A 24,972-nucleotide genomic window follows, 5' to 3' on the forward strand; every position below is an offset into this window, starting at 1 on the left:
CAGGATGCCCTTGAGTCCATCATCCAAGTCGTTGATAAAGATGTTGAATAAGACCGGGCCCAAGACAGAACCCTGTGGCACCCCACTAGTCACTCTTCTCCAGGATGAAGAGGAACCATTGATGAGCACCCTTTGGGTTCGGTCAGTCAGCCAGTTACAAATCCACTGAGTGGTAGCATAGTCAAGACCGCATTTTACCAGCTTCTTTACAAGAATATCATGGGGCACCTTGTCAAATGCCTTGCTGAAATCAAGGTAGGCTACATCCACTGCGTTCCCTTCATCTACCAGGCTTGTAATTCTGTCAAAAAACGAGATCAGGTTAGTCTGACATGACTTATTTTTCAGAAATCCATGCTGACTATTGGTGATCACAGCATTCCTTTCTAGGTGCTCACAGACTGTTTGCTTAATGATCTGCTCCAGAATCTTCCCTGCTATTGATGTCAGACTGACTGGGCGATAATTATTTGGGTCCTCTCTTTCCCCCTTTTTGAAAATAGGGACAACATTTGCCCTCCTCCAGTCTGCCGGGACTTCGCCTGTTCTCCAGGAATTCTCAAAGATGACTGCCAGTGGTTCTGAGATCACATCTGCCAGTTCTTTTAATACTCTTGGATGCAGTTCATCTGGCCCTGGAGACTTGAATACATCTAAACTAGCCAAGTATTCTTGTACTATCTCCTTAGTTATTCTGGGCTGTGTTTCCTTTGCTGAATCATTTGCTCCAAATTCTTCAGGTCGGGCATTGTTTTCCTTATCGGAGAAGACTGAGGCAAAGAAGGCATTGAGGAGTTCAGCCCTTTCTGTGTCCCCTGTTTGCATTTCACCATCTTCTCCTCTGAGTGACCCCATTGTTTCTTTGTTCTTCCTTTTGCTACGAACATACCCATAGAAGCCTTTTTTGTTGCTTTTAACCTCTCTAGCAAGCCTGAGTTCATTCTGTCCTTTAGCTTTTCTGACTTTGTGTCTACACATGCTGGCTATTTGTTTGAATTCCTCTTTGGTGGTTTCCCCCCTTTTCCATTTTTTGTACACATCTTTTTTTAATCTTAACTCAGTTAAAAGTTCTTTAGATAGCCACCCTGGCTTCTTTAGGCACCTTCCATGTTTACGTCTCATTGGTATTGCCTGACGTTGTGCTTTTAGTATCTCCCTCTTAACAAACTCCCAGCCATCATGAACTCCCTTTCCTTTTAGTATTACTGTCCATGGGATCTCACCCAGCACTTCCCTAAGTTTTATGAAGTCAGCTTTCTTAAAGTCAAGAAATTGAGTCTTAGTATGCTTGGCTGCTCCTTTCCGCTGTATAGTAAACTTCAGAAGAGCATGATCACTCGCGCCTAATGATCCTTCCACTTCTACCCCACTAACCAGATCACCAACATTGGTTAGGACCAGATCTAAAATGGCTGTTCCTCTTGTTGCTTCTCCCACTTTCTGGATAATGAAGTTGTCTGCAAGGCCAGTGAGGAATCTGTTTGACCTTATGCTCTTGGCTGAGTTTGACATCCAACAAATATCCGGGTAATTGAAGTCCCCCATTACTACTATCTCCCTTCCTTTTGCATGCTTGGCCATCTGTTCCAGGAAGGCATCATCTATGTCCTCCGTTTGGCTTGGGGATCTATAGTAAACTCCCACAATGAGATCCCTGTTATTCTTCTCTCCCTTTTGACCCAAATGCTCTCACTTTGGCTTTGAGGTTCTAAATCTTGGATCTCCTCACAGGTATACACATCCCTGACATATAACGCCACTCCTCCTCCTTTCTTGTCTGGTCTGTTTCTCTGAAATAGATTGTATCCCCCCATTATTACATTCCAATCGTGGGACTTATCCCACCAGGTTTCAGTGATGCCTATTATGTCATATTTAGTTTGCTGTACCAAGAGCTCAAGCTCATCTTGTTTATTTCCCATGCTTTGCGCATTAGTGTACAGACACTGAAGTCCATTAATCATTCCCCCGTGTCTCTTATTTAAGGATTTTTTCCTCCCACCACTAGGTCTGCGTGCTGTTTGCTCCATTTGGTCTATGACATTTGGATGATCATCTTCATCAATTGATAGGCTCCTACCTTCAGGAGCACTGTCTCCCTCCCCCACATTAGTCAGTTTAAAGCCCTCCTGATGAGATTTCTGAGATTTTTGGCAAAAACATTTCTCCCAACCGTTGTGAGGTGCAGCCCATCGCTTGCCAGAAGTCCATCTTCAAGAAACTGCAGTCCGTGATCTAAGAATCCAAACCGTTCCTGTTTACACCATTTGCGAAGCCAGCTGTTCACTTCCACTATTTTTCCCTCTCTCCCTGGGCCACGTCGTTCAACTGGGAGGAGAGATGAGATGACAATTTGTGCATTTAGTTGCTTCAATTTCCTGCCGAGAGCCTCGTAGTCTCTTTTGATCTTCTGGAGGCTATTGCTTGCAGTGTCATTGCTTCCCACATGAACCAAGAGGAAGGGGTATTTGTCAGTGGGTTTTATGATTCCTTGCAGTCGTTCAGTTACATCTTGGATCTTAGCCCCGGGGAGACAGAACACCTCCCGAGACATCTTGTCAGGCCCACAAATCACTGCTTCTGTTCCCCTCAGTAGGGAATCCCCTATCACCACTACACGTCTCCTCTTAGGTTTGGTCGGGGTTCTTCCGTGAGCTGTCCGTTCCAAGGTCGCCTGCACATTCCCTGAGGACTGACTTTGCTGCTCGTCTTCATATACCTGATCAACTGAAATGAGGGAGAGATCCTCAAATGGAGTCTGCTCTTCATCATCCATGCTAGGGGAGAGGACCTCAAAGCGATTGTGTATTTCTAAACAATCAGAACGAAACCTGGGCCTCCTACTTCTTTGAGTCACGTTTCTCCATATATCTGGCTCCTGTGTTGGTGAACTAGCCTCCTTCTCAGGGGATTCCCCTGTCTCCTCCTTGGTGGGGACGGTGTGCTCTGTTGCTTCCAAGAAGAGCTCCAGCTCTCTAATTCTTTGGAGCGTAGCTACATGTTGCTCCAGTTGCTGGACTTTGTCTTTTAAGAGGGCAATCAACATGCAATTGCTGCAGGTAAAGCTGCCTGCAACCTTTGGCAAGATGGCAAACATTGCGCAGGAACCGCAGGCGACTGCAGCTGTTCCCTCCCCCTCCATCTTGAGAATGTGTCGTTGGGGGTGGCTACAGCGGTCCTCCATCATAAAAAGCGTGAAGACAGGACAAATAACTCCCCCCACAAGAAAAAAACCTAGGTCTCCCCCAACAAACGTTTGAGACTAGCTCCCCTAAATATAAAAGATGGATCAAACTGCACGCGCCGCTCCCCTGCTAGCTCTGATAAGCTCCTCCCACAGCTAATCCCCTGCCTCAACAGAAACCCTGCCGCCTCTGACCTTTACACAGGGAAAACAGCTAATCAGCCACAAAGAAACACACAAGAAAACCTTCTTTGCTCCTTCTTCAACTGCTGCCCTGCTAGCTCTGAGACATCTTAGACAAGATCTTAGTTTTGGGTTCTAACAGTTCTGTTTCCAACTTTGACTTTTCCACCTGGAAGCCACTTTTTCTATCTAAATTAAAGGTCTCTCTTATTTGGTAGTAGTGAAGCCAGTCTCGCACTTTATCTTTTAGTTTCTCAAAGCTCTGCAATTTCAATTTGTCTCCTTCCTGCTCCAAAATTTCCCAATATTTCGGCCACTTGGCCTCCATATTGGGCTTTTTCAGAGCCTTCGCCTCCATTGGTGATAACCACCTTGGGGTTTTATTTTCAAGTAAGTCTTTGTATCTTGTCCAAACATTAAACAATGCTTTCCTGACAATATGATTTTTAAACGCTTTATGAGCTTTAACCCTGCCGTACCACAAATATGCATGCCACCCAAAAACATTATTAAAACCTTCTAAATCCAAAATGTCTGTGTTCTCAAGAAGTAGCCAGTCCTTCAACCAGCAGAAAGCTGCTGCTTCATAATAGAGTTTGAGGTCTGGCAGTGCAAATCCCCCTCTTTCTTTTACATCAGTTAGTATTTTAAATTTTATTCTGGGCTTTTTGCCCTGCCAGACGAATCTAGAAATGTCTCTCTGCCACTTCTTGAAACAATCCATCTTGTCTAAAATTTGTAATGATTGAAACAAAAACAACATTCTTGGCAATACATTCATCTTTACAACAGCAATTCGGCCCAACAAGGAAAGCTTCAATTTTGACCATATCTCTAAATCCTTTTTAACCTCCAACCAACATTTCTCATAATTATCTTTAAATAAGTTCCCATTTTTGGCAGTCATGTTAATCCCCAGATATTTCACCTTCTTAACCACTGTTAAACCTGTCTCATTCTGAAATCTCTCTTTCTCAATAGTTGTTAAATTTTTCTCAAGGACTTTAGTTTTTAACTTATTCAACTTAAATCCAGCCACATGACCAAATTCTTGAATCAATTCTAATACTCTTTTAGTACCGGGTTCTGGCTCCTGTAAAGTCAATACTAGGTCATCTGCAAAGGCTTTCAATTTATATTGTTTAGCTCCGACCATTATACCTTTAATCAAATGGTCCCTCCTAATCATATTTAGCAAAACCTCCAGGACCGAAATAAAAAGTAATGGGGAAATTGGGCAACCTTGTTGTGTCCCTTTCTCTATCTTAAATTCCTCTGTCACCACATTATTCACTATTAGCTTAGCTTTTTCTTCTGAATAAAATGCACCTATACCATTTTCAAATTCTTGACCAACCCCCATCCCCTGAAGATTTTTCTTCATAAAACTCCAAAAAATGTTCTCAAAGGCTTTCTTGGCGTCCACAAAAATCAAAACTGCTTTAGTATTAATGTCTTCTTGTAACTTCTCCAAAATGTTAATTATATTCCTTGTATTATCAGACAAATGTCTACCTGGGAGAAAGCCAGTTTGGTCCTTGTGTATCACTTCCCCTAATACTTTTTTTAGCCTTTTAGCCAAAATATCAGCAAATATTTTGTAATCCACATTCAGCAGGGATATGGGTCTGTAGTTCTTAAGTTCTATCTTTTCAGACTCAGTTTTCGGTATAAGTGTAATAAATGCTTCTTTCCACAACTCTGGCGCTTTCCCCCCCTCCAAAATTTCATTACAAACCTCCTTTAGTGTTTGAATTATCCAGTCTTTCAAAGTTCTGTAGTATTTAGAGGTTAAGCCATCCAGCCCTGGAGATTTTCGCACTGCATATTCTGAATGGCACCTTCTACGTCCTGTTCCGTAATTTTGTGGTTCAACATTATCTTATTTTCTTGAGAGATTTTTTGCAGTCCATTTATTTTCAGAAACTGGTCTATATCAAACTCTTTCTGGGGCCCTTGTGTATATAATTGTTTAAAGTACCTCTGGAAGCATTTTTTAATTTCCACTGGATTCTGAATGTTTTTCCCTTCCACTTCCAAATTAGTGATGGTATTAAGTTTTTGTCTTTTCTTCATCTGCCATGCCAACAATTTCCCACATTTATTCACCGATTCAAAACTCCTTTGTCTCATTTGTTTAATTTTCCATTCAATTTCCTGATTTATCATCTTCATATATTGCACTTGATATAACTTTATTTCTCTCAGAATCTCTTGTGAATTGGGTTTCACTCTCAATTTCTTCTCGCCCTCTTTTATTTTTTCCAAAAAATTTTCCTTCTTCTCATTTTGGGCTTTCTTCTTTAATGAATTCTGTTGAATCAGAAACCCCCTCATGACTGCTTTACTTGCATCCCAGATTACTCTTTTTTCCACAGTAGTTTTCAAATTTATCTCAAAATAGTCTCGTGAGGTTTTTTGGGCCTTCTTAATCACCTCTTGATCTCTGAACCAAGTGTCATTCATCCTCTATCTGAAGGAACCAGTTGGTGTTAGTTTCATCTCCATTTTCACAGCAGTATGGTCAGAGAACGTCTTAGGGCAGATCTCAACCTTCCTGATCTTGGGTACCAGCCCTCTAGTTATCCAAATTTGGTCAATTCTTGTCCATGTCTTTTGAGCTTCAGAAAAGAAGGTTCCCTCTCTTGCCAAGGGATTCCTAACTCTCCAAATATCAGTCAAGTCCATATTGTCAGTCATTTCAAAAAAAGTTTTTGGTAGTCTGCCATCTTTCGTAACTACCTGTCTCTGCGACTTGTCCATGTTTGTGGATACCACTCCATTCATATCTCCCATCAAAATAATGATATAGTCCATATAATCCAACAATGTCTCATGCAACTTTTTATAAAATTCAGATTTCCCCTCATTCGGTGCATAAACTCCAATTATTAAAAATTTTTTCTCCTTGTGTTTGAATTTCAATTGCAATAAATCTTCCTTGGTCATCTTTAAAAACAAATTTCGGTGAAAGGCTCTCCTTTGCATAAATGACAACTCCTCGCTTTTTAACCTTATCTGATGAAATAAATTCTTGACCCAGTCTCTTGTTGATCAATATTTTCCTGTGTAGCCTTATCACATGTGTTTCCTGTAAACAAATTAAGTCCAAATGCTCCTTTTTCAACAAATAAAAGACTTTTCTCCTTTTCTCCGGAGAATTCAGCCCATGAATATTCCAACTTAATAGTTGCAGAGACATGTTGTATTTAAATTATTTTCCTCCAACTGCTCCCAATAACTCCTCTTGTTCTGACGGTGGTATCACTTTCTGTGGTATGTCCAATCCCAAGCGTTAGTGCCTTGTCTACTGCTGCTTGTCGCAAGGCTCCTGGTTCTCCTTCCACTTGTTTTTGCAGGTCTTCTTCGTGGTCTCTCAAAAAAATTTCTTTCTCCTCCACTGATCTTATTTTGAATTTTTTACCTTTAAAGGTAAAGGATAGGCCTTGGGGAAATTCCCACCTAAATATGATTCTGTTTCCTTTCAGCAATGACACCAGATCAGTATAGTTGGACCTGAGGTCCAAAGGTTGTTTCGGGATATCCCCTGTATGAATTCTTTGATGGGAAGTGAGATGGGCGCTTTGACTGAAGCTCTTCCAAGCACTGATATGGTTTCCCCCCTGTATGAATTCTTTGGTGGGAAAGAAGATGGGCTTTCTGACCAAAGTTCTTCCCACATTCCAAGCACAGATAGGGTTTCTCCCCTGTATGAATTCTTTGATGGGAAGTGAGATGGGCGCTTTGACTGAATCTCTTCCCACATTCAAAGCACTGATAGGGTTTCTCCCCTGCATGAATTCTTTGATGGGAAGTGAGACTCTGCCTGTGACTAAAGCTCTTCCCACATTCCAAGCACTGAAAGGGTTTCTCCCCTGTATGAATTCTTTGATGGGAAGTGAGACTATATTTCCGACTGAAGCTCTCCCCACATTCAAAGCACTGATAGGGTTTCTCCCCTGCATGAATTCTTTGATGGGAAGTGAGATGGCTGCCTTGACTGAAGCTCTTCCCACATTCAAAGCACTGATAGGGTTTCTCCCCTGTATGAATTCTTTGATGGGAAGTGAGATTACTACTCTGACGAAAGCTCTCCCCACATTCAAAGCACTGATAGGGTTTCTCCCCTGTATGAATTCTTTGATGGGAAGTGAGATGGGTGCTTTGACTGAAGCTCTTCCCACATTCAAAGCACTGATAGGGTTTCTCCCCTGCATGAATTCTTTGATGGGAAGTGAGACTCTGCCTGTGACTAAAGCTCTTCCCACATTCAAAGCACTGAAAGGGTTTCTCCCCTGTATGAATTCTTTGATGGGAAGTGAGACTATATTTCCGACTGAAGCTCTCCCCACATTCAAAGCACTGATAGGGTTTCTCCCCTGTATGAATTCTTTGATGGAAAGTGAGACTCTGCCTGTGACTAAAGCCCTTTCCACATTCCAAGCACTGAAAGGATTTCTCCCCTGTATGAATTCTTTGATGGGAAGTGAGATGGGCGCTTTGACTGAAGCTCTTCCCACATTCCAAGCACTGATAGGGTTTCTCCCCTGTATGAATTCTTTGATGGAAAGTGAGACTCTGCCTGTGACTAAAGCCCTTTCCACATTCCAAGCACTGATACAATTTCTCTCCACTGTGAGTTCTTTCATGTGAAGTGAGGCTATTACTCTGAATGAAGCTGTTTCCTTGATGGGAGGTGGACTGGGAGCTCTGACAGACGTTCTTTCCACACTCTGAATATTTATTTGACTTCTCCGCTATGTGGATTCTGGTGTGGTCCCCCTTGTTCTTCCCTTCCAATTCATCAACATCTGCAATGAAGAGAGAAGCGAATTAGAGCCTCAGGAAGAAATGGAGCTCCACATTATTGAACAAAGTTAATGAATGTTTGTGATAGAGGAAAAACTGAAGAGTTTGATGTGAGGCCTTACTATAATTTTCACTGCCTTTGTTGGCTGGTATTTACTGACATATTGCTGGCTTTTATCTGGGATAAATTTTGTTTCGCTCAATCCTGGAATCCATTCCAAGGTCAGTCATCTCTTTGGTTAATCAAAGGCAAATAGAAGGAAAAACCACAAACCTGACAGAATTTAATTCAACTTCCCTTAAAGCTCTGAGGCCGACATTTAAAAAGACCAGGGAAGTTCAGACAAGCTTGGTCATTGCTTAAAAAGGAATGACTAGACAAAGAAAATTCAGAGAGGAAAGAGTTGATATCCCTCCATTCAGGGCTCATGGCGGGGATGTTCGCATCTCAGATGCTGTTGGTCCCCATCCAAATAGTGGAGGTTCATCACAGAGGTATGTATGGAGTTTCAAAACTGATCTTATGATCCAATAGGGAGTTTTACCGAGAGAGTCCATGATCCCACAATTCTTCTCCTTGACTTCCTTATGCAGAACTCTTTGGTCAGGATCCAGCAACGTCCACACCTTGTCTGTAAAACAAACAGCAACATCTTCACCTGCACATGCCCCATCAGCAGTGTCCTCAATCTGGTTGGTCCAAATTTAAATTTATATGTAAATTACCTTCTTCACTTTGAACCCCCCCCCCCGCATGTTCATGAGGAGACCAGGGAAAATGACTATTACTCACACTTAATCTTAGCACAACAGCCACAAGAGCTCCTGTCTAGGCATCCGGCTATGTGGTGTTCAATGTTCTCTGTTCTCTCCTGTTTCCCCTTTTTTGTTTCCGTTTAAACCATTTCATGAACCCAAAACTCATACACTGACTACTAATGATGAACCACATATTATAGATCAGGCATGCCCAACTTGAAGTAGGCTGTGATCTACGATCCAATATAAAAACTGGCAGTGATCTACCACCCAGGGATGGGTGTAGGGTAGGTGGGCGCGCACCGGCTTCTTCTTCTGAGGGGCCAGGGGGCACTCAGACTGCTTCCTCTGGTGCTGATTGCTTCCCCTGACATGCCAGGTATGCGCAGCGGCAAAACATCCCCTCCTGTGAGAGGAGCTTGGCGGTTGCTTCCTGGACTGGGCCCACACATTGTGTTGCAACAGCCCCTCAGGCACATCTCCAGCAGAGGGAAGGCTGCAATCTATGAACATTCATCCCACAACCAACGGATTGATCGCTATCGATGTGTTGGACATGCCTCTTATAGATATTCCTGCAAATTTATTCTGCTATTTTTGAGATATACAAATGACATGAGAAGACTCAGTCTACATATTTGTATCATTTATTATTGCTATGATCATTGTTTTTAAAAGCAATAAAAAGTTATTCCAAATATCCATAGAAACAACATGAAAGACAATTGGCTAATGTCAGGGAACTGCCATCGGAAGGAAGGGAGGTGGAAGGGCTCACACAGGTTGGGAGAGACTCAGCAGCTGAAGAGGGAACCAGCAGGGGGAGAGGAGGTGAGCTGAGGGGAAGTGAGCAGGAGGGATGGCTCAGAGACACTTCCAGCGAGAACAGTGGGGAGGTTTCAGGACCTCCTGTAGGGACACCCACTCCTCGCCGGAAACTGTCACACAGAGAGTCCAGAAGACGTGATTCCGTTAAGGAGCTTTTATGTTGGAAGAGATTCCGAAAGCAACCACTGTCGGAATCTGCCAGCGACTGATGGAGCCATGCTTAAGGGGCTCCGTTACGGACAGAGGTTTGCGAACTTGCCCAAACTCTGAGGGACTTGGCTTTTACGCACAAGCAGCTCATCATCCCATCACAGCATTCCGACAGTCCCTGTAAGCAGCTTGTGCAGGAGAAGGCATCATGAGCAACCCATCCGGAACCGGAGAAGCAGGAGCTGGAGCGAGTCCAAGCCTGGAAGAAAGGTACCGGGCGTTGGAGGTCCAGCTAGCGCTGCAGACGGCGAGGCTTGAGGAGAGGAGGGCTCAGGATGCAGACAAAAAGGGGAAAGCCACCCCGCTCGCCAGAAAGGTGCCAGGATTGGTGCAGAGGTTTGGGGGGGGAGCCCAAGGACTATCATGCCTTTAGGGCGGAGATGCAATATGCCCTTAATCTGCAGTTTGATGACTTTCCCGACGAGGAATCACGGGTGGCATTTGTGACTGGGCATCTCGAAAAGGGGGCGAAAGACTGGGTGAGGCCCCTGATGGCAACGAATAATGACATCCTGAAGGACACGAGGAAGTTTTTTCGTGCCATGGACTTGATGTTTTCCAGCGATATTGAGCAGGGAGTGGTGCGCAGACAGTTAATGGCTTGCAAACAGGGGAGCCGATCTGTTCGTGAGTACTGGACTGAGTTTACCATGTTGATCCATAAATTGGGGTGGGACCTATCGGCGGAACCCATTCAAATGTTCTTTGAAGAAGGGCTTTCTTCGGCGGTAAAGGATGAACTTTCCCAGGCGCCCAGGGCGGAGTCTATGGACCAGCTGACCAAATCAGCGCTGACCATAGGAGCGCGCCAAGAGGCGAGAGCCTTGGAGAGGCATTCCAGACATTCCAGAGCCACCGTTCCCGCCGGGAGAACCGATGGAAATCGGAACAGCGCGCGCGCGCGCAGTTTCAAAGCCCAGTGAAGAGTGGAAGACAGAGGGGAAGGGCGCCAAGAAATGTTATCTCTGCCAACAGCCAGATCACTTTGCCAGAGTCTGCCCCCAAAGAAAGGAATGGCAAGGAATGGCGGGAGCTGTTGGGGAGAGGGAGGAAAAGGTCCAGGAGCAAGTAAAAGCCAACGCCTGGCTGCCACCGTCGGGGCACAGCAGCCAGGCCAAAGAGCAGTGAAAGTGCCCACGCCGGAACCTCCTAAACCCGCCCTAGTGATAGAGGTGTTACTAGAGCTGCCAAACGGACACCCACTAAAGATAAAGGTGCTATTGGACTCAGGCAGCTCCTGCAACCTCATGAGTAAGGAGTTTGCTGCTGAACACCAGATACAGACTATCCCTTTAAGTAACCCTTTGCAGGTGACCACGATCGATGGAAGGGAGCTGCTGGGAGAAGTCAGCCAGCAGACCGTCCCAATGATAATGAGGGTAGCAAGACACACTGAGCTAATAGCATTTAATGTGGCTACCTTGGGAGGAGCTCCCATCATTTTGGGGATGAGCTGGCTAGCGTTACATGATCCGCTAGTGGGATGGCATCAGAGAGTGGTCTCCTTTGGGTCAGCACATTGTCTAGAACACTGCAAAGAGGGGGAGGCTCAAGGAGGGGCCAAAGCCACTCTAGCAGGGACGGAAGTAACGGAGAGGGGGAAGGTGCCCCGACAATACACTGACCTGAGCAACGTCTTCAGCGAGAGGGAAGCAGACAAACTACCCCCGCATAGACCCTTTGACTGTCAAATCAATTTACTCCCTGGGGCACAGCTCCCTGTAGGCTGTTACCATAAAGCACCAATGCAGCAGCAAGCAAAGGCTTCAGCAGCTCAGTCAGCTGCTTGTGGCTGGAAAGCCAGACAGGATGTTTGTGGCTGTTGCCATGGAAACAAAGGGGCAGTCCATTCTGTACTGAGCACCGGATGTTAGCTCAGTGTGTGTGTCATATGACCTGTACTGGAAGTACATGGGTGGAGTTTCATCTTGCTGTTGTCGAGTGCAGACGTGTTTCTCTGTACTGATATGAGAGACAGAAATAAAAGATGTAAATAGTTTTCTGTCTGCTTCTTTCCCCTCCTGGGGGACACCAAAGGGGAGAGACGGAGAACGGTGTGTTCCTCTCACATATCTGAGATGAATCGCCGGGACCTCGCCTGCTTATCAGCAGAGTGGAGACGCGGGGAGGTCGACAGGAATATCTGCCGGTGCCTACGCTGTGGCACATTCCTCTGACCCAGGCAGAATTCCAACAGTGGTAGCAGAGGATGGTTGCTGTCCATCGGACATCTGGATGAGAGGTTGGTGAATTGTCCTCCTCTGCTCCATGAAAGCCTGAAGTGAGAGGCTGATTCTCTGCAGCCAGAAGCTGACCAGAAGAAGCTGACAGCCAAGCCGATGCTCAAGGTATGAGACTTTTAAGGGCCTAAAAGAGTGAATGCAGAATGATTCATTCTCTGCTTCACGGAGAGCGAGCGTGGGAAAGCAGCTCCAACTTAGAAGAGTCCTGCATGCATACCAGGCATTCTTGTGGTTTCCTGTCCAAGGAAAGGAATGCGCTGTTGCTAGGCAACGTCCTTCAGAAGGCTGTGCCTCAGAGAGGAGAAATGGAAAGTTACTCGAGAGGGCTGGAAAGTCAGACTATGCTTCAGAGAAGCGAAAACAAAGTTTGTTATGACTAGGTCCTCACGAACTGCTGGAAGGGACTTTCCAACGCAGCCAGTGTCAGAGTTGCCAGGTGTCAAGAGTGTAAACAAGCCAGCTATTGGATTTTAGAGGCTTGTGTTTTTAGAGTCAAGGCAAGGACTCAAAAATGGATGCCAAGAAGGGGGGAGGTTTGCCTTCTCCACCCCTCCTGACCAATGACAATTATTCATCTTGGTCTGTAAAGATGAAGGCCCTGCTGCAGAATCAGAGACTGTTTGGGGTGATTGAAAATCCCATCCCAGCAGCACCAACGCGTGCTTGGGAGTCACAGAATGTGAAGGCTAGGACTGCTATAATTCTGTGTGTGTCAGATGAGCAGCTTGTGCATATACAGCATTTAGAATTTGCGCAAGAGGTTTGGAACACGACAGACTTGCTGCACTGGAAGTGAAAGACAGAGGGAGGCAAGAACAGAGTTCAAATCTTCCCACTGATGGTGCTACTGGAGAGCATGCCGTAGCATTGAGTGCCGTCCAATGCCATAATTGTGGACAGACTGGGCATCTACAGGGAAACTGTAAGAAGCCGCGACAGTCAAAAGGAGCCAAGAACAGCTCTACAAAGCCTGAGGCGTCAAGCAAAAGCCGTACCAAGTGCCAGGTGAATCCTGCAAAGGCTATGATGGCGAAAGGAACCACGCCAGATGTTGGGAATGCATTCATAATCGATACCGGCGCCACGAAGCATCTCTGCCCACACAGAGAACTGTTTTCGACGTTGAAGAAGCAAAGCTTCACTGTGAAACAAGCCAACGGTCAAGAACTGGAAGCGACCGGAATTGGAACTGTGTATCTTGAGAGTCTGAACTTGACTATAAGCGATGTTTACCTGGTTCCAGAACTGAAATTTAGTCTGCTGAGTGCTTCGCAGATTGCAAAGAAGGGACTAAAACTGTACTATGATGCTAAAAGATGCAAGATCTACAAAGATGGAGAACTGTTTCTAACTGCCAAAGAGAAAGATGGACTGTATTTGTTGACTTTTGATCAAAGTGATTACATGAAATGTAATACTTCTGATTCTAACGAAATTTCTCTTGCAGGTGTGACCAGTGTGAACACCAGGAAGGTGTCCAAGAAGGTCCACAGAGCTTTTCAGCGGGTGTATGCTGATGTGATCGGTCCTTTAGAACCATCTAGAGGCGGTGTAAAATATTACCTTGTGTGTGTTGATTCTTACACAAATTATTCTTGGGTTTACTTGATGAAGAAACCGCAGGAAACTTTAGAAAAGTTTCAGGAGTTTTGTGACAAGGTTAAAAGTATGCATAATACTAACATTGATTGTCTTTTCACAGATGACAAGCCAGTTTTTCTTTTACAGGATTTCCAGAGGTTCCTGGATGAGAAAGGGATAAGACACAAACTTGCCACTTCCGAAGAAGCATGGAAGAAATGTGTCTGTGTTAGGGTGAACAAAGAATTGCAAAAGGGGATGCATGCGCAATTGCTGAGTTCACATTTACCACATGATTATTGGGCCGAATCTTTAGCGTCCTATCTTCATGTGTGGTTGAGGAAAGTCTCAACAGAGTTGGGATGTTCTCCTTTTGAGAAGCTGTTTAATAGAAAACCTTCTGTTGCCTATTTTAAGGTTTTCGGGTCTCATGTGAGAACAGAAGCTCCAAGTGGGGTAAAGAATGCCAGAGGCATCTTTGTGGGTTATGAAAAAGGTCTCTACAGAGTAATTTTGTCTGAATCTGGTCAGGTGATTCTCACAAAGTTTCTAGAGAGTGCTCCTGAACGAGAGAGAGTGATTGTTCAAACTTTTTCCACAGCTGATGATGATGATGATGAGTTTGATCTTATTGAGTTCAGTGGTACTGATGATGATGACACTGATAGCTCAGACAGCTCAGTTGTCACAGTCATTGAGAGGAAATCTCAAATAATGACTAGACCCTCAGAAAAGGAGGATAAACCACAGATTAAGCTTAGTACTGGTTCTCCAGAGAGTTCGGAGGTTGAACCAGAAAGCAGAGAAGAGCAGCAGCTCTTACGTAGGTCTGAGAGAGCAACGAAGGGTGTACCACCCAAGAGGTATTCAGAGGAGTTTGCTAACCTTGCATATGTTGCTGTTGTAAACGATCAAGGACAGATTGAAGCTGTGTCTGAGTCAGAGACAAAGGCACAACAGAGAGTTGTTAAGCAAGGAAATGCTAAGTCACACAACCAGAGAGGTACATTGGTGAAACCAGTGGCGGGTAGTTCCAAGGGTGGAACTGAAACAACAGGGGAATGTTATAAGTATAACAACTGTTTGTTTTCTTCTCTGGATGACGCTTTGCTCGCAGCACGCATTGATACTTTAGGGGGAGTATGTTACCATAAAGCACCAATGCAGCAGCAAGCAAAGGCTTCAGCAGCTCAGTCAGCTGCTTGTGGCTGGAAAGCCAGACAGGATGTTTGTGGCTGTTGCCATGGAAACAAAGGGGCAGTCCATTCTGTACTGAGCACCGGATGTTAGCTCAGTGTGTGTGTCATATGACCTGTACTGGAAGTACATGGGTGGAGTTTCATCTTGCTGTTGTCGAGTGCAGACGTGTTTCTCTGTACTGATATGAGAGACAGAAATAAAAGATGTAAATAGTTTTCTGTCTGCTTCTTTCCCCTCCTGGGGGACACCAAAGGGGAGAGACGGAGAACGGTGTGTTCCTCTCACATATCTGAGATGAATCGCCGGGACCTCGCCTGCTTATCAGCAGAGTGGAGACGCGGGGAGGTCAACAGGAATATCTGCCGGTGCCTACGCTGTGGCACATTCCTCTGACCCAGGCAGAATTCCAACAGCTGTACGCCATGTCAGACAGAGAGATGCAGGAGCTAAGGGAGTTCATTGACAAGAACCTGAAAAGAGGGTTCATCAGAGAGTCCAGGGCGGTGGGTGGTAGCCCAGTGTTTTTTGTGGATAAAAAAACCATGGACAAACCTAGGCTTGTAGTGGACTTCCGGGCCTTAAATGCAGTGTCAGAACCAGTGACTTTCCCTATGCCCAGAATTGATGACATTTTGACAAGGGTCAGGAAGGGAAAGATTTTTACTAAACTGGACCTGAGGGGGGCGTACAACCTGATACGAATAAGGCAGGGGGATGAATGGAAAACCACCATGTTCACCCCTTTAGGGGCATTTGAATATCTAGTGATGCCCTTCGGCCTACAAGCAGGCTCCGCGTGCTTTCAATCGTTTATGAACCACGTCCTGGGGCCTTTGCTTTACAAGAATTGTGTGGCCTTCTTAGATGACGTGTTAGTATATTCAGAGAATGAGGAGCAGCATGTGAAAGACGTCAGGGAAGTGTTGGGCAGACTGCAAGCCAATCAGCTGTGGGTGAAGCTAGAGAAGTGTCAGTTTCATACAAAGGAGGTGGAATTCCTGGGGTACCGCTTGTCGGACAAGGGATTGGCTATGGATCCTGGCAAGGTCCAAGCGGTACTGGAATGGAAAACACCGAAAACAAAGAAGGATGTGCAAAGATTTCTTGGATTTGGAAACTTCTATCGGAAGTTCATCAGAAATTTTGCCCACTTGACGGCTCCCATTACGGACTGTCTCAGCAGTAAGAGGAAATTCGTTTGGACGGCGGAGGCGGAGCGAGCTTTTGAGGAACTGAAAAGGGCGTTCGCTTCAGAAGAACAGCTCCTGCATGTGGATTTACAAAAACCGATGCGAGTGGAAACGGACGCATCAGACCGGGCGGTGGGGGCGGTGCTTCTGCAGCCTGGGAAGGAGAAGTCGGAGTGGAGACTGTGTGCCTTTTTCTTGCGAAAGCTGAACAAATCTGAGAGGAACTACACGGTGTATGACCGAGAACTACTAGCCATTCATGAAGCGTTCAGGAGATGGAGGCATTTATTAATTGGGGCACAACATAAGGTGCAAGTGTGCACTGACCACAAGAACCTAGAGTATTGGAGAACGGCACGAGTGCTCAACCAACGGCAAGTGAGATGGGCCCAGGAGTTCTCCAAATTCCATTTTGAAATTTGTTATGTGCCAGGTCCAGAAAACGTTAGGGCGGACGCTCTCTCACGCAAACCTGAATATTTGGAAGGGGAGGGGGCACCCGAAGAGAGACATGTCATCCCAGAGGACCACTGGGTGTGTGGGGTGGCATTGGTGGGGCAAAGAGAACTGGTAGAGGAAACAGAGAATGATGAACACGCCCAGAATAAGCTCAGAGGTCTTAGGAGTGAGGGGGAGGAACCAGGGGGGTTTCGAGGAAAGAAACGGAGCATTGTATTACAAAGGGGCACTGTATATACCCGAAGGAGAGTTAAGGGGGAGGGTACTCAAGCAGTTGCACGACAGCCCCACGGCGGGGCATTTTGGACAACACAAAACCATGTGGTTGGTCACCAGGGAATTTTGGTGGCCTAAGGTGAGGGAAGATGTACGGGAGTATGTAAGAGGGTGTGAGCAATGCCAGCGAGCCAAAGGGGAGAGGCGGGCACCGGCGGGGCTATTAGAACCCTTACCAACACCAGAACGACCTTGGGAGGCAGTGTCGATAGATTTTATGACTGATCTGCCGAAGTCCAAGGGGAAAACAGCCATCATGGTCGTGGTAGACCTACTAACAAAGATGTGCCACTTTGTAGCCTGCTCGCATGCAGTCACGGCGGAAGAGACAGCGAAATTATTTGTAGAACACATTTTTAGATTGCATGGGGTGCCATTGAGGGTGGTCTCAGACAGAGGAAAACAATTTACTGGTATCCTCCAGCAATACCTGAGGTGTTATGTCAATGACAGAGAGAATGACTGGGTAGAGAAGTTGGCGCTGGCGGAATTTGCCTACAACAATGCAGAGAATGTGTCCACAGGGATGAGCCCCTTCTTGGCTAACTATGGGTGTCATCCCAGGGCATTCCCAGGGGGAGGAGGGGAGAGATGGAGCGTCCCGGCAGCCGAGCATTTTGTAGAAGAAATGGAAGCAATCCATCGTCAGCTCCAACTCAACTTAGAAAGGGCCAAGGAAGAATACAAGAGGCAGGCAGACAAGAACCGAAGGGAAGGTGAAACCATAAGGGTGGGAGATCAGGTGTGGCTGTCAACCCAAGGGTTGCTGTTCAAAGGGGGTTGTAAGAAATTAAGACCCAAAAGATTGGGTCCCTTTGAGGTCATTCAACAGGTCAACCCAGTGGCTTTCAGGCTCCGGTTACCCAACCACATGAAACTGCACCCAGTATTTCACAGGTCGTTACTGTCACCGTATGAGGGGGGACGAGAAGGGATGTCCACACGGGGACCGGTCATAGAAGAAAGAGAATGCAGCAGCCATGTGGCAGAAATCCTTGACGCCAGGTGGAAGGGGGATCAGGTGGAGTATTTGGAAGCGTGGGAAGGAGAACCGGAGTCAGAAAACACTTGGGTAATGGCAGAAGATATTAATGACGAGGTATTGGTAGAAACGTTCCATTAAAGGTTCCCAAGGAAACCTCAGCCTGTGGAGAGGTTCCGGAGGGAATACTTTGGGACCACTGATGAGGAGGAGGAGTTGGAAGGATTCCCGGACTTGGAAGGGTAAGGGGAAGTGGACTCTGAGGAGGAGGAGTACTTCGAGACCAGGAACCGCAACAGGTGGAGAGAAATGTTCGAGACGTCAGAAGATGAAGGAAGTTCTTTCCGGGGTTTTGCCTCCTCACCGCCCATAGGGGAGGGAACGGGAGGGGGTGAAGGGGGCCCTGGAGGGGAGGTGGATGTCAGGGAACTGCCATCGGAAGGAAGGGAGGTGGAAGGGCTCACACAGGTTGGGAGAGACTCAGCAGCTGAAGAGGGAACCAGCAGGGGGAGAGGAGGTGAGCCGAGGGGAAGTGAGCAGGAGGGATGGCTCAGAGACACTTCCAGCGAGAACAGTGGGGAGGTTTCTGGACCTCCCATAGGGAGACCCACTCCTCGCCGGAAACTGTCACGCAGAGAGTCCAGAAGACGTGATTCCGTTAAGGAGCTTTTATGTTGGAAGAGATTCCGAAAGCAACCACTGTCGGAATCTGCCAGTGACTGACGGAGCCATGTTTAAGGGGCTCCGTTACGGACAGAGGTTTGCGAACTTGCCCAAACTCTGAGGGACTTGGATTTTACGCACAAGCAGCTCATCATCCCATCACAGCTAACATATAGGGAACTCAAGGAGGAGATAAATTATCGCCAGAAAGTGAAAAAATTTGAAGCACTTAAATAGTGGGGTGAATTGGCTAGAATATTACCAGCTAACAGCAATGTTCAAGGGTAAAAAGTCAAAGGGTTTTGATAAAAAAAAAATCGGAATGGGAAATGGAAATATTATACAATAATCAAAAGACTATATCAAAAATCTACAAATTGTTACAGAATGGACAACCAGAAAAGAAGAAAAGGGAAACGCCATCAAAAAGTCGGAACAAGATCTAGGTCATACAATAGAATGCAAAGAATGGGAAAAATTATGGACAAAAAACAAACTTCACAGCATGTTATTTAATAGGAGAAAATTATATGAAAATGTATCATAGGTGGTACTTGGCACCAGAAAGGCTGGCCAAAATGAACAAAACGCATAAGTGCTGGAGGTGTATGAAACAAAACGGAACCTTCTACCATATGTGGTGGGCATGCCCGGAGATTAGGAAATTTGGGAGCATGATCCATGAAGAGATAAAGAAAATACTAAGAATAACTTATAGTAAAAGTCCAGAGGCATTCCTATTAGGAATATTAAATGATGACATTCCAAAAGATAGAGTTAAATTATTCTTATATGCGACTTCAGCATATCCTGGTAGCTAAGTACTGGAAAGGGAAACAAATACCTACCAGGGAAGAATGGTTATGTAAACTTTGTGCATACTTGGAGTTAGCCAAACTGACGGACATCATAAGACAAAAACCAAAAAGTTTAGTGAAGAAGGAATGGGATTGTTTGAATGAATACTTCAAAAGACAAGGTTCAAGGGTAAAAATCTGGTTGAGTTAAGAATGACCTCGTGAATAGAAAGGAAAAGGAATATTGACACATATATACATGAATATGTTAGGTTTGAGATAATAAGGAAATACAGAAAGATATAATGGGACTGAAATGAAGTGTTGTGAGGTCGGTGGAGGTCTTTGTTTTAACAATTTTGGTTATGGAACAAGATGAATAGGGTATTGGGAATATGTCTGTCTTTTTTCTTATCTTTTAACTTCGTTTCTGTTATTACTTTTCTTTTTCTTTTCTTTTCTTTCATTCTTTGTTTTGTGTTTTAATCTGTAAGACTTGAATTTGTTTTGTTTTGCTTTGTTTGGTGTATTGTTATATTTTGTTAATAAAATTTAGTTTTCTTTAAAAAAAGTTATTCCAAAAATAAAAGAAAAAGGCAACACATGGAGGCCCCATCTGCAATCAATCTTGAAATAATCAACCTTGAAATCAGGTTACTTTAAAGAGTCGTCTCTTCTAGTGCTGCACAATGGATGTGTAAGTAGTCAGACATTGGCAGGGCATTCAGATCAAGGTACTGGTTTTATTTTTTTAATAATCATAATTTCAATTTATATACTGCCCTATACCGGTGGTCTCAGAGTGGCTCACAAACAAAATCACAGCATATAAAATCAAAGGAAAAGCAATAACCCCCCCCCCAAGCCACATTTTAAAAGACTGTTGTTGTTGGATGTTTAAACCAAAGGCCTGGTTAAAGGGGAACCTTTTCCCCTGGTGCCTAAAGGTGTATAATGAAGGCGCCAGGCGAATTTCCCTGGAAGAGCATTCCATAGACGGGGAGCCACTGCAGAAAAGACCCTGTTCTCATGTTGCCACCCTCTGGACCTCTCAAGGAGGAGGCGCACAAAGAAGGGCCTCAGAAGATGATCTCAGGGTCCAGGTAGGTTCATATGGGAAGAGGCGGTTCTTGAGGTATTGCAGTCCTGAGCCATTTAAGGCTTTGTAGGTCAAAACCGGCACTTTGAATTGGGCCTGGAAACTAATCGGTAGCCAGTGCAGTCGGACCAGGATCAGTGTAAGATGCTCAAACCGTCTTGCTCCGCTGAGTAACATGGCCACTGAATTCTGCACCAGCTGAAGTTTCCGAACCGTCTTCAGAGGCAGTTCTATGTATAATGCATTGCAGTAATCTAACCTTGAGGTTACCAGAGCATAGACAACAGTAGGTAGCCTTTCCCTGTCCAGATAGGCAGGTAGCTGGGCCACCAGGCAAAACTGATGGAAGGCACTCTGACCACGGAGGCCACCTGAGCCTCGAGCGACAGCAAAGGATCCAGGAGGACCCCCAGGCTACGAACCTGCTCCTCCAGAGGAAGTGTAATCCTATCAGGAGCAGGCGACCTCCCAGCCATCTGGTCTTGTTGTTGTTTAGTTGTTTAGTCATGTCCAACTCTTCGCGACCCCATGGACCAGAGCACGCCAGGCACTCCTGTCTTCCACTGCCTCCCGCAGTTTGGTCAGACTCATGCTGGTAGCTTCGAGAACACTGTCCCACCATCTCGTCCTCTGTCGTCCCCTTCTCCTTGTGCCCTCCATCTTTCCCAACATCAGGGTCTAGGGAACCCCTAACTAACAATGCCCCAGTCTTATCTGGACTGAGCTTCAGTTTGTTGGCTCTCATCCAGTCCGTTACCAAGGCAGGACACTAGTCCAGCACTTCCACTGCCTCACCTGCAGGTGTCAAGGAGAACTAGAGCTGAGTGAAATCAGCACCCTGCTGACAACCGCTGCCAATACATTCAGGTCACGGTACTGGGTTTAGACATTTTGAGCTGCCTATACATCGTGGTGGCCAGAGAGCTGTGATGTATTCCTAGCCCAAATTGCCTGCAGATGACAAAGGCGCAGGCAGGTGGCGGAACCCGAAAAGGTGCTCCCCTTCTCCATCTCCATCCGGCTGCCTGCCTCCCCCCACCCCCAATCTGAGCAAGCCCAAATACCTCTCTGGCTCCATCCCTCCAGGTCCCCATCTCCCCTCCCCTGGGACTCACCAGATCTCTCGGAGGTCCCTGGGAGGGAATGCTCAGAGGTTGTGGGGAGGGATGCGGGAGACAACCTGACCAGGTCAACCGTCCATCTTCCCCCTTCCATCCTCGCTAGCTCTGCAGGATCCGTCCCTTTCATCCTTCCTGAGGAGTCAAGGAGCCAAAGCAAGCTGGAGGGTCCTGGGAGAGAGGAAGAAGCAAAGGGAGCCTCAGAGGCCCTGCAGGGGTTCTCCTGCCCTAGATATTCTCCTGCCCCTGGAGAAGCACAAATGGGGCGGCCCCTTCCCAACTGAAGCCCCATTTCTAAACCTCTCCAGTGGTTCTAATTACCTCCGGTTGCTCCTCACCCCACTTAATAAGGCTGGCATGGTCTGCACAGTAGTGAGCTGAGAGTAGATCCCCTTGAACTCAGTGGGGCTTTTGGACAGAACTTGGTGCCAAAACCAGTCACCGTCCCCAAGCCTGAAAACCGCAACCCCAGAGCATGGGCAGAAAACCGATGAGTAGCTATTACATGTGGGTGCCCCCATGCTAGCTGCTTTGTACGGAGAGCCCAGTTCGCACTCTTTGAGCTCTCTCATTGCAAGCCAGGCAGATGTGGCCATATTTGCCTCTTGCATGGGGACCAAATCTTCAGGGAAGCTTTTCATCTCCAAATGGTAGGAAAGAGGGTTCAGTAACCTGGTGGTGGTGGGGGGAGCGTAGCTTTTTAGCCCATAAATTCAGCTCACGGTGGTATATCTGGTGGGCTTGCATGAGCCTTTCTGTTCCTTCTTCCAATTTATCAGGCAGGAACGTCGGTGGAGAGTATTTTCATTCTGGGCTTCTTGTGGCAGAGCACAGGACTCTAATCAATTCTTTTCAGTTCTGTCAATAAGGTCATTCCCCAGATTCCTCAAGTGCAAGGAACCAGGGGTGTCTGAGTTAGGGGGATCCTTGGGGTCCAGGTCAGCTGGCTAGTCAGGCTTGTCACCTGCAGAATCTTTGTCAACTGAAGCAGGATGGTCTGCCTTGGATTGAGGACTTTCTGGAGGTGTTGCTGTATATGGAAGCAGAGGAGCTGGTGATGCCACATTTCTGAATAATCTTGAGACTAATACACCACTCCTTCTTAGATATTGTCTGTGTTTATACACCATCTTCACAAGTCTCCAGTCTCAAAATGTGGTCCCCACCCTGGCATGGAAGCCATCAAAGTATAGATCTTCCACATGTCCTAAATCCGTTGGGTTCTTAAGAACACCAGGCATGTATACCCTTTAACAACTACAGAGATGAACTTTACGCTCCTCCTGTGACAAGGTTTCCAAAGGCTTGGGGCAGCTTGATAGAACTTGCCTCTTTTCAGATCGCACCAATTTCCCATTCTTGTTTATCAAATCCCACAGACTCTCTGCCAGATTTCCCCCAGAAGGTTTTACAAGTACCTTTCAGGATGGTAAGACTTTTATTACTGTCAGCCAAAAAGGATTTAATGCATTCCATGTCCTCTCTAATCCCTCCTCCTTTGTCCCAGAAGGTTGGGAGAAGGAGTCTTCTCTCCTTGTTTAGCATTTCCTGAGGACAGATCTGAAATCTGCTTTCACATTAGTTCGTCTACTCGATTAGCCTGAGCAGGGGAGGGACATGTCTTGTTGCATCTGGGGCAGAGGAAGTGGTCTGGAGGGGCAGAAGGGCTTTTCTTCTCCCCACGTGGGGATGTTCCCGTCCGGCTGCAGCCTCGGCTCAGAAAGGTGACTTCTCCCTCCCTCCGAAGGGGGGGGGGGTTTCTTTGCCTGCCCCGTTTCCCTGGACCCCGAGCCCCCTCCCCCAGAAGGAAGGCGGCGTCTGGATCCAAGGAGCCACGGCGCTGCAGACTCCGGCTTGGCCGAGAGGACGAGGGGGGACCCTCTGCCTCCCCCCCCCAGGCATGCTCTGAAGAGGGACCCCACGCCCCTCCCTCCCTCCCCGCCCCCCCCCCCGGGACCCCCTTCTCCCCACTGCGGAGAGGAGACTCACCCGAGTCCAGGAGGGGCTTTTGCCAAGGAGAGAGAAGAAGAGGGCGGGGGGGAGGGGGGAGGGGGGAGGGGGAGGGAGGGGCTTCTGCTCTGGAGGACCTTGCCCCGCCCCCTCCCTCCCCTCCCTGTCCTCTCTAGGACTCCAGCTCGGCTCCTTTTCACCCTGGCCAAGCCGAGAGCCCGCCCCGAGCCCGCCCCCTCCTCCCCCCTCCCTCCCTCCCTCCCTCTGCCCCCAGGAGCCCCCATCTCATCCAGACAAGGAAGAGGGGCGCCCCCCCCCGCTAGTCTCCTGCCACCCTCGTGAGGCATTCCCGAGAAGTCCCCTCGCCGCCTCGGGGCCAGGGAAGCGGGGCTTCGGCGGAGGGGTCGGGGGGCCCCCCCCGGGATCCCCCCCCAGCTGCCTCTCGGACTCCCCCGGGACCTCGCGGGTGGCCGGGGGGGGGCCAAGCCCGGAGCTCCGGGTCTCCCCGAGAGCAGACCTCTCCGGGCCAGGTCCCGGGCGGGTGCCTGGAGGGGGATGCTTCTTCTGGGAATGTGTCTCGGGGGACCAGCAGGGAAGTATTGGAGCCGGAGAGGGCGAAGGGGAGCGGCGAGCGGAGGCGGCGTCTCCTGTCCGGCCGGGAGAGAGCAAGGGCCATCTAGTCGAAGGGGGGATGGAGCGGAGCCTGGTCTGCCCGGTCTGGCAGAAGCGTCTTCCCCGAGGGACCTTCCCTGCCCGCCGAGAGACGCCCCCCAGGGAGGGGGTCCTGTCTCGGGAGAGCCAAGTGGGGGAGCCGACCCCGAGCGAGGAAGGAGCCCCAGGGCTCTGCTGGCCTTGCTCCGTGGTCCCCGGAGACAGGGCACCCCCCCCCCCGCGCTGCCTTGCCCTGGCCCTGCGCTGGAGAGGCTGGCCGGAGGGACTCGGGCAAATCTGCCCTGGGAGGAGGGCAGCCCTGGGAGGAGCGGGGGGCTCTCGGAGAGGCCCCTCTGATGCTCCGGCTGCTGCTGCCCGGCCTTCTCGGGTGGCGACATGGAAGCCGTCCAAGTATAGCTCTTCCACACGTCCTGAATCTGCTGTGTTCTTAAGAACACCAGGCATGTATACCCTTTAACAACTCCAGCGGTGAGCTTTATGCTCCTCTTGTGACAAGATTTCCAAAGGCACTCCGGGTCAACACCATGTTGTTGTTGTTGTTGTTGTTGTTGAGTCGTTAAGTCGTGTCCGCCTCTTCGTGACCCCCTGGACCAGAGCACGCCAGGCACTCCTGTCTTCCACTGCCTCCCACAGTTCCACCCCCTTCATTCATCCCGGACAATGAGGTCCAGCTCCGAGGGCCTTCTGGCGGTTCCCTCCCTGTGAAAAGCAAAGTTACAGGGAAGCAGACAGAGGGCCTTCTTGGTGGTGGCACGCTCCCTGCAGAACG

General features: G+C 47.5%; 2 protein-coding genes across 2 annotated transcripts in view; one reads left to right on the top strand and one right to left on the bottom strand.

Moving 5' to 3' along the window:
• The window catches only part of LOC309514872 (vomeronasal type-2 receptor 116-like), a 112,858-nt gene that overhangs the window by 10,193 nt on the left and 77,693 nt on the right, over nucleotides 1-24,972 (top strand). The gene's annotated exons all lie outside the window — the stretch shown is intronic.
• Nucleotides 5,885-23,609, bottom strand: LOC309514952 (uncharacterized protein). Its single transcript, XM_082192481.1, has 4 exons — nucleotides 23,571-23,609; nucleotides 21,579-21,752; nucleotides 8,722-8,808; nucleotides 5,885-8,178 (listed from the first exon to the last, which is right to left on the bottom strand). Exons 2-4 carry the CDS (start codon nucleotides 21,709-21,711, stop codon nucleotides 6,869-6,871), a joined length of 1,530 nt encoding a protein of 509 aa, XP_082048607.1. The 5' UTR covers nucleotides 21,712-21,752; nucleotides 23,571-23,609; the 3' UTR covers nucleotides 5,885-6,868.

This window comes from Podarcis vaucheri (genome assembly GCF_965113315.1).
Source record: "Podarcis vaucheri genome assembly, chromosome: 12".
Lineage (NCBI taxonomy): Eukaryota > Metazoa > Chordata > Lepidosauria > Squamata > Lacertidae > Podarcis > Podarcis vaucheri.